General features: G+C 38.2%; 1 protein-coding gene across 1 annotated transcript in view; it reads right to left on the reverse strand.

The window, feature by feature from the left end:
* The window catches only part of ITGB8 (integrin subunit beta 8), a 47,815-nt gene that overhangs the window by 10,591 nt on the left and 19,561 nt on the right, over positions 1-17,663 (reverse strand). The window contains exons 4-10 of the mRNA XM_069860312.1: positions 17,349-17,595; positions 15,573-15,738; positions 12,214-12,372; positions 7,185-7,280; positions 7,000-7,089; positions 4,348-4,482; positions 979-1,384 (exon numbers count right to left, since the gene is read on the reverse strand). Of these exons, the coding sequence (XP_069716413.1) occupies positions 979-1,384; positions 4,348-4,482; positions 7,000-7,089; positions 7,185-7,280; positions 12,214-12,372; positions 15,573-15,738; positions 17,349-17,595 (1,299 nt within the window). The remainder of the gene's footprint in view (positions 1-978; positions 1,385-4,347; positions 4,483-6,999; positions 7,090-7,184; positions 7,281-12,213; positions 12,373-15,572; positions 15,739-17,348; positions 17,596-17,663) is intronic.

A 17,663-nucleotide genomic window follows, 5' to 3' on the forward strand; every position in this document is an offset into this window, starting at 1 on the left:
TTCTGATGTCCAGCCTGAACCTCCCCTGGTGGAGCTTGAGGCCATTCCCTCTCGTCCTGTCCCCTGTCACTTGGGAGAAGAGCCCAGCTCCCTCCTCTCCACAACCTCCTTTCAGGTAGTTGTAGAGAGCAATGAGGTCTCCTCTCAGCCTCCTCTTCTCCAGGCTAAACACCCCCAGCTCTCTCAGCCGCTCCTCATAAGGCCTGTTCTCCAGCCCCCTCACCAGCTTTGTTGCTCTTCTCTGGACTCGCTCCAGAGCCTCAACATCCTTCTTGTGGTGAGGGGCCCAGAACTGAACACAGGATTCGAGGAGCGGTCTCACCAGTGCCGAGTACAGAGGGAGAAGAACCTCCCTGGCCCTGCTGGCCACGCCGTTTCTGATCCAAGCCAAGATGCCATTGGCCTTCTTGGCCACCTGGGCCACTGCTGGCTCATGTTCAGTTGCTGTCAACCAACACCCCCAGGTCCCTCTCCTCCAGGCAGCTTTCCAGCCAGACTTCTCCCAGTCTGTAGCACTGCACAGGGTTGTTGTGCCCCAAGTGCAGGACCCGGCATTTGGCCTTGTTAAACCTCATCCCATTGGTCTCAGCCCAGCGGTCCAGCCTGTTCAGATCCCTTTGGAGCCTCCTGACCCTCCAGCAGATCAACACTTCCACCCAGCTTAGTGTCATCTGCAATGACACTATAACGTTACTATTTTATCAAATATATCATTGCTTCTGAAGAAGTTTGAGATTTAAATCTTAAAATAGCTGAACCTAAAAAAAAATCAATAAGCCCCCTAAAAAGCAGTGATGAAGTTTAGAAGACAGTTCATACCTCTGTGGTAAAGCAAGCCCAGGAGCGCAAATTGCTACCAGGCTGCTTAGGACGTTTCACGCACTAATTCTGCACACACAATTCTTGTACTTGACAAACTTGACAAACCAGCTGCATCATCTATATAAGCTTCAGAAAACAAAACAATACCCAGCTTACCTGAACATAAGTTTCCCTGGTGATACGGGCAGGAAAAATCATCCATTTCACAGTACTTGCCATAAACCTTGCCCAGCTTGCTTTTGTAGCAGAAACATTTTCCATCTATGCAATTTCCTTGACCACTGCAGATGGGCTGGTCCTGGTGTTGTCTGCACATCTCAGAAGGAAGTGTATCTCTATTAGAACTACAGTTATTGTCACCGCAATGGGACTGTTTATCATCATCAGAAGTTTCATCAGTCCATACTCTTCTGTGCTTTGCACTGTCTCCATACTGACAGGCACAGCTTTTCTGCACATTAACGATGGTGGTTTCATTGAAACCAATAGGCTTAAGCATTGCATACTTTCTTCCTCCAGTTGTATCACATCCTTTCATTGTAACTGAGACATTGAAAAGTACCTAAGAAGAAATAAAGATAGATATTACATCATTATTGATTCCTATAAATTCCGTAACATTTTTAACAAATAAATAAAGCAGAATCTTACTTTGTATATGGATGTGCACTAGCCAATAATAACAAAATACATATTTGTCAAGTATGATACATTAGTAATGACAGGCATCACAAATACAGTTAACATTCTAACAATAGAAGATTGACAGCAGTTTATTTTTCATGTTAAGAAAGCACAGTGGCAGAAGAAAAGTTTAATAGAAATTAAAGAGTAATAGAATTATCATCCTCCTCCTCCTGATCTTTTTTAATGTGTAAATTCTGTTATATTATAGGAATACTCACATAAGAATTAGGACTAGATTGAGCAAGACAATGCACAAATGGAAACAGAGATACTGTTTGTAAAAAGAACTTAAAATGAATGATCTTGCTGGAGAAACGGTCTGTGCAAATAGAAACCACATGTGGTTTTTTAAAGCCCTATCTACTCCTACTAAAACACAAAAATGGCTCATGCCTAGGTAAACAGCTTATTTTTCCCAATTCCCACAATGGGGATGGAGAAAGAGAGCCTTGCCACTCTTGCTTTGGTTCTGGGCAGACCAAGTGCTGCTTCAGAGTGGACCCAGCACGTAGCTCCCATCTGTCACGGCCATTGCCACTATGTCCCAGGTCCTCACCTCAAGCAGTGCCCACTGGGGCACCAGCTCCCGTGACTTTCCAGAGTCTTGGCACAGGACCCTGGATCATTTTGGCAGTTAGGTGACTGCCATACAGTTTGCATCAATCACTACCAAAACTCTTTGACAGCTCTGATGTGTGATACTTTCACTGGATAGCGATCATATATATTTTACGATTGTTTTTTGCATTATTTTGGACTAGTAGACTTCTTACAAGGTATTCTCACTAAGGCTATTTAGCCCGCTGACAGAAAACAATTCTTCCTAGCCCTCCTAACAGAGAAAATATAACCAAGAGGAAAATGCAATAAAGGACCCCAAGAGAAGCAAATACCTTTACTCTTTATCACCAAAAGAACAAAGATTTCCAAATAATAAAAAAAAAAAAAAGAAAAACTAAGAAACCGATGACATATGAAGTCAAAACTAGCCACAAAGACTAAGGCCTTTTATTTCTCACTGCTGTCTTCCCCTCCTGCTGCGCCCCCACACGAGAACAGTCAAGCCCTTGGGGACAATGGTGGCTTTGTGGCGAGCGGGGCTGCGGCTGCCTACACGTCCAACAGGAGAAGAATGCTGTGCAGAAGCATGCACTTAATGTATTGAGGGGGCACACGGGCTTTGTCTCGCTCTTTGCTTTCCTTCTTGTTTCTCGTATGTGCCACTGCACACATACCCCTCAGCTGCCTGTGCTCTCTGTGCACAAGACTTCTTCCCTTTGTGGAAGATGCACAAATTGATACAGCAGGTTTGTATCACTTAGGGAGGACAGGCTGCAGGCAGACAATGTGCTTTTTATTCAACACAGAAACCTGCTACAAAACATCATCTCCATGTTCAACACAGCACTGGAAGAAGAGCAGGAAGATGGGAGGGAAGAGCAAATTATATCTTGCCTATGAATTGTGAACTTTAGTGGATCTGATCACAGAAGCAGAAAGATTAAACATATTGCAACTAAATAACTATGACATTGTCAACACTGACACTTGCTAACAGCCAAAGTTAGTTTTGCACCCTGAAGAGGCCACAGGTTTCTTCCAGAATATAATTTATACTCTGTGTTTTGTTAAGAAAAGGAAGGAAGAAGGATTAGACAATGAAAAGAATGTGAGAATTAAGGAAAAGCATTTTGCCTGTAAACAAATACCGAAAGGAGGATTTACAATTAAAATAAATTAATCTCCTGAGGATGGCTCATTTTCAACAGCAGTAGAGGTTTAAGACCACATGCAATCTTTTATAATCAACTGGTTTGGCTTTTTATTAAAAAGAAAGAGATATAAATATTTTTCTTTTCATTAAACAGAAAAAATTCCAGTCCTATTTTTTATGACACAGACAGGGAACAACACTGGAGAAGAGATGAGATAAGAAGAAAAACATAGCAAATCTCCCTTCAACTGCAGCAGCTAATAGCAGCAAGTCATGCAAAAAAAATTCCGAAGAGCATAAAATAGATCTAAATGAATGCATTTAATACTTACACATTTAATCTACACATTTGTTTTGGTATTTCTGCACTCAGACATAAGTAAAATCAAACCAGTTGAGATGTGTGTACATGTCAAGAAGGAAAGCACTCCTTGACCCTGCTCTCCAGAAACACAGATCTCTTCCTGGCAAGCTAAATGAATTACTTTACTAGTCCAAGCAATCAAAGAAATATATCAAGACACAGAGAAGTTGTTCTGGGATGAAAACCATGTTCTTTATATTAGCCAGACATCTTCCCCTGCATTTCCATCACGCATGATGCTCCAGTTTTACAATGTTTCACTCAGTAGATGGCACAGATCCATAAATGGATAAATAATTTTATTAATTTGATTTATAAGATAAACTAATTATCGACGACCCTGAGTGTGCATGAAGACTACTAGAGCAAAGAGAGGGAAAGGTGGTGTATCATACAGACTCAAGGGGCACAAATTCCAGTGATTCTTTCCAACTGGGTGATTATCTTCCAAGCTCTTATGTACAGATTTCATCACAATAATGAACATGGCCATTGTGCCCAGTGGAGAACAAAAGAGTAGAGTTTTAATAGACGTTAGCTTTCAGGAAAAGCTTTGAGCCTTCGTTCCATGAGATTAGTGAGAATTAGAATAAGATTCAGGAAAAGTAAAACCAGACAATAATAGAGAGTCTGTGATCATTGATCACATAAATCCATTTTCAGTTTAAGTAAATCCCTAGAAGATTTCACACCATTGAAAACCAACCAAACAGAAAAATAAGTATCTCAGTTCCTTGAAGAATGAGAACTATCGACTTACTTCTTCATTATATCCCACATTTTTACATCCTTCCACGCCAGTTTTTCTACTTCCATCAGGACAGATTGCAGTGATATTGAAATGAAGACCTTGGATTCGGTTATCCACTTGAATTTTCACTTCAGAGATTAGTTTCTGTAACCAGAAAACAAATTTCAGTCTCATTGCATCTCAACATGTAAATGTGCATTAGTGACTAACACCAAGTATGGCTACTATGTCTGACTAAAAATGAAGAAAGCTTGTCTGTGTGAACAAAGGAATGAATTAAAGCATTGTTTCCTGTATAAAGACCCGATTGCATTTCAAATATACACAACCAGTGAACTGGTAATTCTGATGAAGAGGATTACATTTTCCAGATAAAATGTTTTCAGCCTTTCCAAAATGGTTTTGAGACTGTATTTTTTGGCAATTTGGAATTCTATTCTAATAACTGTGCACAACGAAAACTGCTTATTGTTTAAGGCACTATTCTGCCTTTTAGTCACACATTTAAAATAAAACAGTAAACATACATACAACCATTGTTATCTGGTAGAACAGGTTCCTAACTGACACTATAAAATTCTGTTATTTTGCACCTGTCCTGGAAAACTTTCCTCTGAACAAAGTTTAGTGTGATCTGAGGGCTATTTGGATTATTCTTACTTTTTTATTTGGGTCAGCTAGGACTGTACAAGTCAATGACTGTTCCAATTCCCATTACAGTTTTTTGCAATCCTAGAATCATATAATCATTGAGGTTGGAAAAAACCTCTAAGATCAAGTCCAATGATAAACCAAACACCACCATGCCTACTAAACCATCCCAAAGTGCCGTGCCTACATGCTTTTTGAACATCTCCAGGGATGGAGAATCCACCACTACCTTGGGTGGCCTGCTCAAATGAAATGAAAAAGCCAGCTACTTTGTAACTTGTATTTACTGCATGCTTTAAAATCCTACTTCCTTCCAAGAAGGAATATTGCTTCTTGACCTTTTGAAAAATTATTAAAGCTCTGTGCGAATCTATGATCTGAAAATTACACAAAGATTAAAATTCCTGCCATATTAATATTTTTAAAATTAGTTTAATGGGATATTTTTGCTTCTACAAAAGGAAATTTAATTACATGAATCTGAACACATGTTTATCTTAGTAACTTTTTGAAAATTAGTGACTCATCTTTGGCTTTTTAGCCAGGGATTTTCAGCCAGGGTTTTCCACAGCTAAGCCTAAGGTTTCCCTGCCTCAAACAAGAGCGCAAGAGGCCCACTGTCATCAAAGATTAACACTAAATTTATTTTCTTATCTAAGTACTTTTGCTTTCGAGAAAACAAAACACTTTGAAAACCCTTATTCACCATGTGTTTGTATATTAAAAGCCCCTACAACTATGTTAGAAGTCTCAAAGTATCAAATCCAAAGGAATACAGGATGGAAAGGAAGAAAATAGGATGAAAATAGGGCAAGAGCAAACTCGGGGGGGCTGGAGCAGGAAAGTCCCACAGAATCTTCCAACTGAACTATTCTGTAAATTTTTGTTTCCTCTCCTTGAATGTTTGCCCTGCATCCTGCTCTAAAAAATCTGGGATACAAATTAGGATAAGGGCAATAAATGTGTCATACAAAAGGACTGTGATCTTCAATTTTTTTTGCCAGCAATTCCTGCAAACCTTAATACTCAAAATGAAATTTCTTGATTTTATAAGAGAAAGTACAACATCAGTGAGAACTCCTCTGCAATTTGATTATACTTAACCTCCTCTGCTTTTTGAATGTCTTTGCCTTCTGCACAATGTTTTCAACATGACAGTGACAAAAACGTGCACAAACCCACGCTAACGACTAGGAACAGACACGCGTCTTGGGTCTTCATTATAGCAAACTTGCTGAAAGCATATAGCCTGATTTAACATAGTACAATATATAATTTCAGTCTCCATGTCTAGTTAATCAAAAAGAATGTGTTATACTTTGATAAGTTGCACATAGCTTTGTAGCTGATTTTTCAGCTTTTAGAACTTGTATGTTTGTGTAACTTGCACACCTTCACAGCATTCTACCATCTAACCCATCACATTCATTTCACTGCTGCTGCTTGGCCTCCCTTTGCTATATTACATCAAATGTATAATACCTGGCTTCATTTTCAAAGTTGTTTGTGCCATCTCTTAATCAGGCTATATTTCATTCACTATCAAGATGCCAATTTACACTTTCAAGATGATTCCCTGTCAATCATTTGTGAAAAATGATTTTATGCTCTTTCTCATACTTTTACTTTCAGTTGAGAACTCCAGGCAAAAGTTCAGAAAGCCATTTCATTATTTTTCTCTTAAATTCCTATCAAAACTTTTCACTGCTGTGCCTCAAACACCCAAGTATTTATGCTGCTTTGTGCAGCGTAAATCCTGCTTTCCACAATACTCACTGTCATCATACTACTTTCTTGTAAATTCCCATCTGTTGTATGTTTTCTAAGAATTATGCTGCAAAGCCCTCTAGATACTGCACTATTTTTTTCCCTCTGAATTTATATGGTACCTATAGGGTGGTACCTAGTCTGTAACTAAAGATATGATGCCAAAATTCAAATAAGTCCAACTTTAGGATACGAAAGATGAAAAATCCCTGTACAAATACAACATAGTCACTCTGATCATACCTGATAGGCTTCTACCACCAAATCATTGAGATTTGCTGCTTGTGATTCTATCTGTCTTGCAACAGTACCAGGCAACAAAGGTAACAGATCCTACAAAAAATACAATAATTTATACATATTTTTAATTTTTACTATAAGTAATGTGCTTTCAAAATTGGAAAAAATAAATCAGGTTTCTAACCTACTTTATACCAATGGAACTGGCTTCCTTGAACTGCAAAAATAACATTGATGTTATTGTCAATCAATTTTTCAGAGAGCTGCCCAAGAGATGGATGCTCCTGCAAAATAAAACATAAAAGAGAAGACTGCAGATTAGTAGGAAAAAACCCTATATTGCACATAAGAGACAATACCGGATTCCAAACTCACCCTAAAGCTTGATATAAATGTACAGAGGAATGCTAGTCTTATGTCCAAAAGAAGGTAGGACCAACCAAATGAACAGATGATGACAGAAAAAAATCTTCAGGGCAGGCTGTGACACTGACAGCTTTATCCTTTTCTGTATGTCCAAGACCTGCCTTAGGAATGATACCTCCAGTCCTCACTGTGATGACCCGTGACATTTTCTCAACCACGCTTCCTGCTCAGAGACCTGACATGGATTTGATAACAAGAGGTGCATTGCTGTCACTTCATCCAAGATCTGGGAAAGCACAAAGGTGTCTGTGTGGTCCCAGTGGGCATTGTGCACCTGGGCAATGCGAAATCCCTCCAGTTCCAGTACTCTAAAACAAACTGCACTTGAAAGTTACTGCTTATTTACCATATCTCTGTGAATACTTCTCAAGAAGTAAATTCAACATTGAATATTCATGACTAAACATGGAGAACTGACTGGGATCTTGGCTCGTGTTTCCCCTTACAGAGATTTCATCCAGATACCTCCCCATTTATATCACGTCCTTCAAGCTCTTTCTACCATACACTTCTACGTCTTCCTTTTCCTGATATTTTTCATCACCTATCCCCTGCTGTCTCTCTCTCTTTCCTGTTTCCCTGCACAATCCATTACTCTTTGTTACTAAAGGCACCCTGCAAGTTAACTGCTATCCTAGCAGTAATCTAAATGCTAAAACAGCTGAGGCAAAGTTAGGCAAGGAGGCAAAATCAATTTTCCATCATATCGCACCATTATAAAGAGCCTTGTATAGAAAGATCAAAGGCATTTCTTGCTGCAGTTTGATCTTAGTCAGGGTCCACACCTTTCTTAACTTTTCTACCCTTTGATAAGAGATTATATTCCTTCGGATAAGTGATGAAAGGTAGGTAACACAGCAATAAACAGGCTGTCTTACAGCTGTGGAGCGCGCCATACACAAGGGTCCAGTGAGCATGCATTCCCACTACACAGTAGTTGTGGATGAACTGCAGCAGCAGTGGCTTTGAAGTCATTTTCAGTAGTCCGCAACACAATACTAAGCTCTCCTCCCTTCTCTATGACCACAGAGCACAATGGTGGGGCCTCCAGGCCTCCTACAGGCAGCGTGCAATGGTCTGGCAGGTCAAAGATGCACCAAGTGGTCTCAAGACATGGACAAGTGATGCCAAATGTTCTGCAAATACCTCCTGCATTGTAAATGTGTGAAACACGGGGGCAGTGTTGAAGAAATATGAGATGGTGATCAAGTAAGTCAATCTTGGTATCAGGTGCTAGGTATCCAGGTATCAGAAATGAGTTTCCAAGCCCTTATGAGAAAAAGACTTATTCAAAGAATCATAGAATCACAGAATAACCAGGTTGGAAGAGACCCACCGGATCATCGAGTCCAACCATTCCTATCAAACACTAACCCATGCCCCTTAGCACCTTGTCCACCCGTCCCTTAAACCCCTCCAGGGAAGGTGACTCAACCCCCACCCTGGGCAGCCTCTGCCAGTGCCCAATGACCATTTCGATGAAAAGTTTTTTCCTAATGTCAGGCCAGAACCTCCCCTGGTGGAGCTTGAGGCCATTCCCTCTCGTCCTGTCCCCTGTCACTTGCGAGAAGAGGCCAGCTCCCTCCTCTCTACAACCTCCTTTCAGGTAGTTGTAGAGAGCAATGAGGTCTCCTCTCAGCCTCCTCTAGCCTGGAGAAGAGGAGGCTGAGAGGAGACCTCATTGCTCTCTACAACTACCTGAAACAGATGGGGTTTCAGATGGGGTTAATGAGCAAGATGGAGTGTAGTGAGCAAGTCAAGAAATGACACGCATTGACATGCAAGGGTTCCAGCGACTGGATCCTCAAAGTAGCTAGTCTGCTTACAACTGAAGCTGAACTTCCAGCTGCTTGTCAGCTCTCACTCACTGAAGTGCCCAGCTTGGTTAGAGGTAAAGTCTCACTTCAGATTAGAAAGAAAAAGTTTCTCTTTATTAGAAGAGACTTAAAAAAAAGAAAAAGCATCAACAGAACTACAATATTTTTTTAATCCTTTAAAGAGATGACACAACGAAGTGTTGGTCACTCATGAAGCCTCACTTTGCTTGCAGTAAAAACCTTGCTGTACTTTATGCATTTTTATCTTATCACTTCCCACTACTGCTCAGGCCAAATGTACTTTCATTTTAGATCATCTTTCTTGTGCCAATTACATCATTCATTTTATTATTTTAACCTATTGTGTTAAGCTGAGAAGATAACTAATGCAGATGTTAAGTATTTCAGAAAGGGAGTTAACCAAACACAGATCTAATTAAAATGGACTAGTTTTCTTTCCTCTCTTATGCTTTTTTTGCTGACCTTTGCATGACTGCTTAGGAAAAGTTAGAAAGGAACAGGCAAAAAAGCATCAATCTGGAAACATTTCTGATGTTAAGGTTAAGCTTATGCAAATAAATAAAGCAAAGTCTTCTTGACTGGCAAAATAAAAATATGCAAAAATGCAGTCTTCTCAAGTCTACTAGAACCTAAGAATCCAAGTAGGAAAACAATGTGACTACAGACGGGTCTTTAATTTAGCACAGGGTGACAAAATTGCATGGATAAGGGGAAAAAAAAGAACAAATACGTTTCATCTGACATATTTTTTAAAAAGCTGACAGCCTTTCATGACATTTCATTTAAATACCGAATAATCTTTTTTCCCTCCTGACTATGCTTGTTCATTTGAAGCATCCTTATGGATATCTAAGGCTAAAATAAGCACCTAAACTAGTGAGAAGGAAAAAAAAGCAGAAAACCAGTAACCTACCCTTACAGACACTACTGTGTTATCACATAAAATCTGCTCCAGAATATATGTAATATTGAGAAAGATTACCATTCTACCCCTTTTCTATTACCAGGCTCTTTCCCACTATTACATGCAGGCACGCAAGAATTAGCCCTTAGCTGAAAAAAATATATGGGCTATCAGACAGAAAACACGTAGGCCAAAATGTGCCACCACAGATCTAAGCATTTTTCTAGATTATTTGATTTGGGTGGCTAAAAAGACTACCTTGTTTCAGAAAAAGCATCAATAGAAATAATCATGGAGATTTCTTATGCTATATGAGACAGTAAAATCATGATCTTTCAGCCCAGAATCCAGAAAACACTTTCTTTAGTCAGTCATCATCTGTCATAGTTTCTTAGAAAGAGATAAATTAATTTTGTCTGTATTTTACAGAGACGAGGCTTTCCAGATGAAACAGAAGAAAATTTCTCAGGTTGGACAGAAAAGAAATATAGTTGTGTGGGTTTTCTTTTTCCTCTCTGAAACAGACAATATCTTTATTACCAAAAGAATTCTGAACACCAGGATAAGATTTGTACCTTCAGTAATTGTTAGCAAGCAGAACAAATTTCTTCTCACTTTTAGCACTGTAATTAGGCGGTTTGGGGAGAGAGAAAGTAAAATAGAGATAGGGACACCATAACTTGTAAGTATGCTCTGCTTTGGGAAAGGAAAGTTTCGGGATTATTTGCTTTAAGTAGAATAAAGGAAGGGGAATAAAGGAAGTTTTCATTCCAGGGACACTGCAGACATACTGAAACTTAACAGACTGGCTACTGGGAAATAAATAATCCTGATATCTGTGAGGGAATATCCAAGAGGTGACAGAGGGAGTATATAAATGCAAGAACATCAGATAATAAGAAATCCAAAGAACCTTCCTATTAGCACACGCTTAGCTCCCTCCTCCACTCAGCAAGGTCCCAAACACCCACTGATTCCCAGAAACCTCCTGTATTTCATGATCACACACCATACGGCAGCTGCTTCCTGCTGCCCCACCACCCCTGTAAACATCAGTTGCTGGGATTAAATTCAGGTCTAGCCAAATTTACATGTTACCCACACTGATTTCACTAGCACGTTGCTGGCTTGGGCTGAGCACTGGCTGTACACTTTAACTAAGTGCAGCTAGCACTGAGAATGAAACAGCAATGTGCTCTAATCATACCGCAATTCATACTTCTGTTTTCTGGTGATTATATGGCAATTAAGTAATGATTCATGTTTCTTAAATAAATGATTCACACTTATTTAAGGTAATAGCCAAAACACTTAAAAACTACAAATCTTAGGAAAAAAATTATTTTCTTCAGTCACTCATGACTAGTTTATACATTCTTAAAGACATTACTTTGAAAGGTAAAAATATCTGCTGAAGGCATATTATTTTGCTACAGTGGATTGGATGCAACTTTTTGCACACTTGTGTATTACCACACATTGGCTTTACACTGTGAGACTGAAATGCATTCAACCTACATTACCACAGCAAAGCTTTGTGGCACAAGAATATTTTCTAGTCCGTCATGAAGGAGCTGATTGCTTTTCTATGGATTCTGTTTTACTTGTACCAAACCTGTTCAATCAATGCAACTATGCATCTTCTAATCACAAATGTGACCACTACCTTTGTCTTATTGCAGGACTATGCAATTCGTACATATTACCAGCTTCTTTTTGTGCAAAATATCACACCAGACACTTTCTACTTAGATTTCATTAAAATTGCGTGTGATTTCTATAAGATGACAATAAAAAAAACACACTAAAACCAGTAACTTATTCTCCTCTGCTGGGTACTGTTGTCTCAGACTCCAAAAATATTTTATCCCAGACAAATAGAATGTCAATATTTCCTGGTGATTGCTTCTTTGTTTCATTATTTGCCTACCTTGAATAATACTATTTAATAACTGCAATAAAACCAATGCTTTGTCCACAATCTAGAAACCTCCTTTACAAAGTTTTACACTGCTTCTCTGAAGGCGAAATGTATGACATATACCTTACCATACTTGTAGCTTTGATGTACACATTATCTTTCAAATGACAGTTTCCGTCATGGGGAATTACAATCCCTGCTAATTTACTATCAAGGGCCAGATGGGAAGTTTGATCCGTCATCACAAGAAGCAGGCGCTTTGCTTCTTTACGCCATCCAATATGGCTCTAAAAAGAAAACAAAATTAAGCATAAGAAAGCAGCAACTACCTATTCTGCAAAATAATAATTAACAAAACGAAAAATTAAAGTGAAAGTATACTTTAAGATATTACGCTGCTTAGCAACATTGAGTTTAAACCAGGCTATTTAAAGTATTTTGTGTTGAAATACATATTGTGTTCTAAGACTGAAAACTACCACTATGAGTCAGAGATCCTCTTACCACTTTCTTTGCTTTTTTTAAAGGAAGATCTCTCAAAATATATACAAACTATGCATTAAGTACTGGACTTCCGTAACAGCTGCCACATTGTGTTCCTAGCTATTACACACAAATGCAAATGTATAACACTTGTAAAATTCTCTGGGATCCAAAAAGCATTACAGCCGATAACTAAGCATCCATTCATACTGATGCTTGGGGCCCTCTTTGATTTTTACTTTATATTTATTTACTGGATATTCTCATCATTCTGTAATTTCATTTCCCACACAGCTTTCCAGAAAGGACACTGGCGTATAATCAACCAATTAATAAACTAGTTTGAATGTCTTCATGCAATTACAGATTGAGAAATTCCCTATTATGCAGCAAAATATTACATCTATCCACATTTTAAGGGGTTAATAGTAAAGTGGCATATGCATGGGCGAATTGAATGTGTTTTAGGAATTCAGTGATGTGAAGGAGGTAGCAGGACAAGCTTATATCTAAACTTGGTGAGGTGCAAATTTATATTTCCATAGCATTGATTTCCTTGCAAGGAATAAATGGCTGCTTTAAATCAAACTTTAGGGGCACACATAGAATCACAGAATCATAGAACCACGAGGTTGGAAGAGACCCACCGGATCATCGAGTCCAACCATTCCTATCAAACACTAACCCATGTCCCTTAGCACCTCAAACCATTCCCCTTAGCACCTCACATGAATCGCCTCATATCATTTTCCATCATCTCCCCTCTCAATTATTCTGTCATCTTCTTCCTTTACCACAGTTTTCCTCCTTTTTCCTCCTTCTTAGCACCTCTTTCCTACAACACTGTCTCATCTCTACCATTTCCCTTAACACTGCTAGGTATCTTTCATTTCATGTGAGGTGCCTACCTACAAATGTACTCAGCCAGTCTTCGTGATTTATACTTTGCCTTGCTTTCTTTTCTTTCCAGAGAGGGATTTAGCTCCCTTCACAGGCTCATTCCCTGCTAGCTCCGAAAGAGGATTAAGTATCTCGTAACAGCAGGAATAAGTACAGAGATGTGTAGTGTCTTTTCCAGGTTAGACATCAGTCTCCCTCAGACAATCCTACACAGCATTCCCCTAAAGAAGGGTTATTGTAAGTTTTGTTTATACACAGGTTATATCTTAAATAATCCCAAATATCCCAAATTCCTCACCAGCACCATAGAAACCTCTTGCTCCTAGGACTCCATCATTTCAGTTTGTTACCTCAAGACTCCTACCCACATACATCACAGCAACTAAAATGATTTAAAGTAGCTTCATGTCCTAACCTGCCACCTTTCGCAACAGGGATATATCGGTTAAAGCAATAGGGAGCAAGTTATTAAGTTCTACTGTAGGCAAAATGAGTGCATATTAATAAAAATTACAGTTCATGATAATAATTATGAATTGCACATTGTTCTTTTTCATTTTGGTTCACAATTCTGTTAGCAGGAGTGCCTCCTCATTCTCACGAATGTTCCTGTTCTACTGGTTTTTTTTGAAACATTTATTTTTCTAGAGTTCACATCACAAGTGTGGAATGTGTCCAGCAGAAAAAAATGAATTTCAAGTTTTTCCAAAGCTACAGAATAATTGTTTATAACAGCTGTGATCACAATGTCTAATAAAAAGTACCTTTTATTTACCAGCTCATCAAAATTTGTAAAATATGCATTTTTAGCAAGGTTTGGTTTACTTTTTTCCTCCTTGACTTATCCTATTGCACCAAAACAAAGGAACATTAACAAGACAAAATAATTGCCCTGACATCATCCCAAATGATGAGAAACATACCAAGAGCCTGTAATTTGGACAGGAGTTGAATGTTCTGGTATTCAAGAGGACAAGAAAGAGTATCTTACAGAGCATTAGCAAACCCATGATTCAGTCAACTTTCAAAAATTCTCTTGCAGAACAACGCATAGAAGAAAAACAACATGCATAATAGCCCTTTGGAGCAAACAAATTCTTGTTATCTAATATTAGTGGTGGGTTTGTTCAGCTTAAAGAAGAGAAGGCTTTAGGAAGACATTATAGCAGCCTTCAAGTACTTAATGGGGGCCTACAGGAAAGCTGGAGAGGGTTTTTTATCAAGGAGTGCAGGGATAGAACAAGGGATAATGATTTTAAGTTGAAAGAGGGCAGATTTAGATTAGATATTGGGAAGAATTTTTTTTACTGTAAGAATGATGAGGCACTGGAACAGGTTGTCACAGATGCCCCATCCCTAGAGGCGTTCAAGGCCAGGTTGGGTGAGGCTTTGAGCAACCTGATCTAGTGGAAGTTGCCACTGCCCATGACAGGGAGGCTGGAACTCAATGATCTTTAAGGTCTCTTCCAAACCAAATCATTCTATGATTCTATGATACAGCTTGGGAACTACTGATGCAGATCTTTTCCACCCTTTTCTGCATGGAAAAGATGGGGATGAAATTTCATCAATGTACAGAAGTTAATTTTTAGTTAATTTGTTTTTAAATATAAATTCTTTAAAAGCTGTAATAACACTGAAGTGCATTTATTTTCCTTATTTACACAGCAGACACATAAACTGATCCTTCAAATACTTTCTTAAACAGAAGAAATGTCAAATAGTATGTCTTCACTCAGGAACACAAGGAGGGCTTTAATGATCTCTGAAATAGTTTTATGGTTGATTGAAATTAATACACGTGCCTGCTCAAGCAAGAAGCAGCCACCTTCATTGTCTATCCTATGTCTATCCAGAATTTGAAGAACATCATTAACCAGTACTGAAAAATATTTCCTTATGCTTTCCTTTCCGTTTCAATGGGAAATAGAAATGTATAGTTAAAGGGGAAATGAAGGGAAAGGGGGAAGATATCTTATTATTATCAGGCCTAGAAGTGACATTCTGAATTCAGGAACACTGAGCACCATCGCATTCACATAGATATATATATATATCTTCATGCATGAACTACCATTTAGTCTTTTGTTAATAATCTCCTTACCTGGCACACAGCTGCTTGGAGCATTGCATCAAACCCCCCTTCAGGTGTATCAATATTCCCAGAAATTTTTTGTTTATTCACTGCATTTCTGAATTCTGCTATGTTGTCAGTCAGTGACAGCACGTGAATGTAACCATGAGGAGGCATACAATCTAAATTATAATCACTGTAAAAAAATCAAAACAAAACAGACGTCTAACACATTCCATATTTTCCATTTGAACGAGATGTAAATGCTGCACCCCTATTAACCTATAAAATCCTGTTGCTGATGAAATTGTATATATGCAAAGTGAAAGAAATACTTAAAGAAAAGAAGAATAAATCCACATGAGATTAAGTTCAGTGGAATTAGTCTAATTTACTATGAAAAATTCATTTTTCTTGATATTTTATCCAAATCTATATAATACAATGTAGCTAATATAGTAACAGAACGTATGTAGTGTTTCAGTATAGAACAAAAGAAATACAATGTGAACAATGGTGTGATCCCAGAGAGTATATGATACCTTTTGGTATGTCTACAGAGTGGTACAGCATTGCTTTGATTATCCTGAGAACAGACTATTACACTGCAACATTAAGATCTTTTAATAGGTTGATATACAGGCTACTGGATCAAAACTAAAATAAAATTTAAGTTCCCACATCCACTACTAGCAAGTAAATGTACATAACATGAATGTTGAGATTAGTGACAGCAATCCCATTAAAGGGATGGGAAACTCCATTTTCAGTATCATCTTAGTCATAAATGATGCTTTCTGAAATTATGTATAAGAGAGAAAATATGAAGTCTGACATAAACTAATGCCACAGCACTTACACAGGTCATTGCTCTGTGACCCATTTAAGGCAGTGGAATTTACAGCACAAGCTGAATTGGTCATCCGATTCTGAGATGCTGACCATATTTCAACTCATTCAACTCCTTCTGCACACAGTGAGGGATCCAGACCATAACCTGCCTACCGCCCGCCTCAATTTACAGTCACTGAAGAGAAACTGGCACTGTAAGGATTAATACCTCTGCAGAGGTCTACTTATTGGCAAAAAGAAATTGTGTCCTAGAAGTGCTAATTGATCTCCACTCATTATATAGACACCAGATAGACATTTATCTGTCTAATAAATTTCAATACTGGTGTCCAATTCAAAAACCACTGAAATAAATAAGATACTTAAGGATTTCACGGAGCTTTGGATCATGTCTTCCTAAGAAAGATAATGAGTGAGAAGGTATGAACAGTTAATATTTGCTTTTCCAAGTATTATGGTTTATACAGGTTTGAATTTGTTGCGAATAATCTTGTTCTCCAGAGGGTTTTGGAACTGATCCCTCACTTTATGTAAGTGCTGAATGCCAGGTATAAAAGGTATAACATGCAAAAAAACAAATGCAAGTCAGAACACCTTTCTTATTTAAAAGGGGAATTCATTCATATTACAGCCGTGGAATTAGATTAGAGGATCACTTCTGTTCATTAAATGAGCTGAAAGGAACTGCATCACATGGACAAAAGCGGAGTTTTTAGAAGAAAGTTAATGAATACACAACCATATACCAGAAGAGAAGTCCTAGGTCAGAAAGTACAAAATTTTGTGATGAATAGAGGGATCATATATCCAAAATAACCAAGAAAACAACATTTGACTAAAAAATTAAATGCAAAATATATTCAAATATATTGAAGTTTACGAAAGCAGCAAAGTGCAAATTTGTGTGATTAATTAATTTCTCAGTGGTACAGTAGATATACAAAGACTACCTACCTGCATTGGTTATGGATTCTACCTGGATGAATGCTGATATAGGGTGACACAGTCTTATCCACATAGGATCCAAATCCAAGCCGAAAATCAAGAGAAATATTCGCCATCTTTTTAGACAAAGCAAATCCAACGGAATTTAGTTTTTCTATATTGTTGTGCATAGAGGCTGAGACATCAACTAAATAATAAAGATCCACGGGGTATTTCTCTAGAGGACGTACTTTTAACATAAAGTTTGCTTCACTTCCTGATTCAAAGGAAACAAATAAGTTTATTTACTACTTTGAATGGACACTCTTAAAAGTACTTTTTTTT

Source organism: Phaenicophaeus curvirostris, chromosome 6, assembly GCF_032191515.1.
Source record: "Phaenicophaeus curvirostris isolate KB17595 chromosome 6, BPBGC_Pcur_1.0, whole genome shotgun sequence".
Lineage (NCBI taxonomy): Eukaryota > Metazoa > Chordata > Aves > Cuculiformes > Cuculidae > Phaenicophaeus > Phaenicophaeus curvirostris.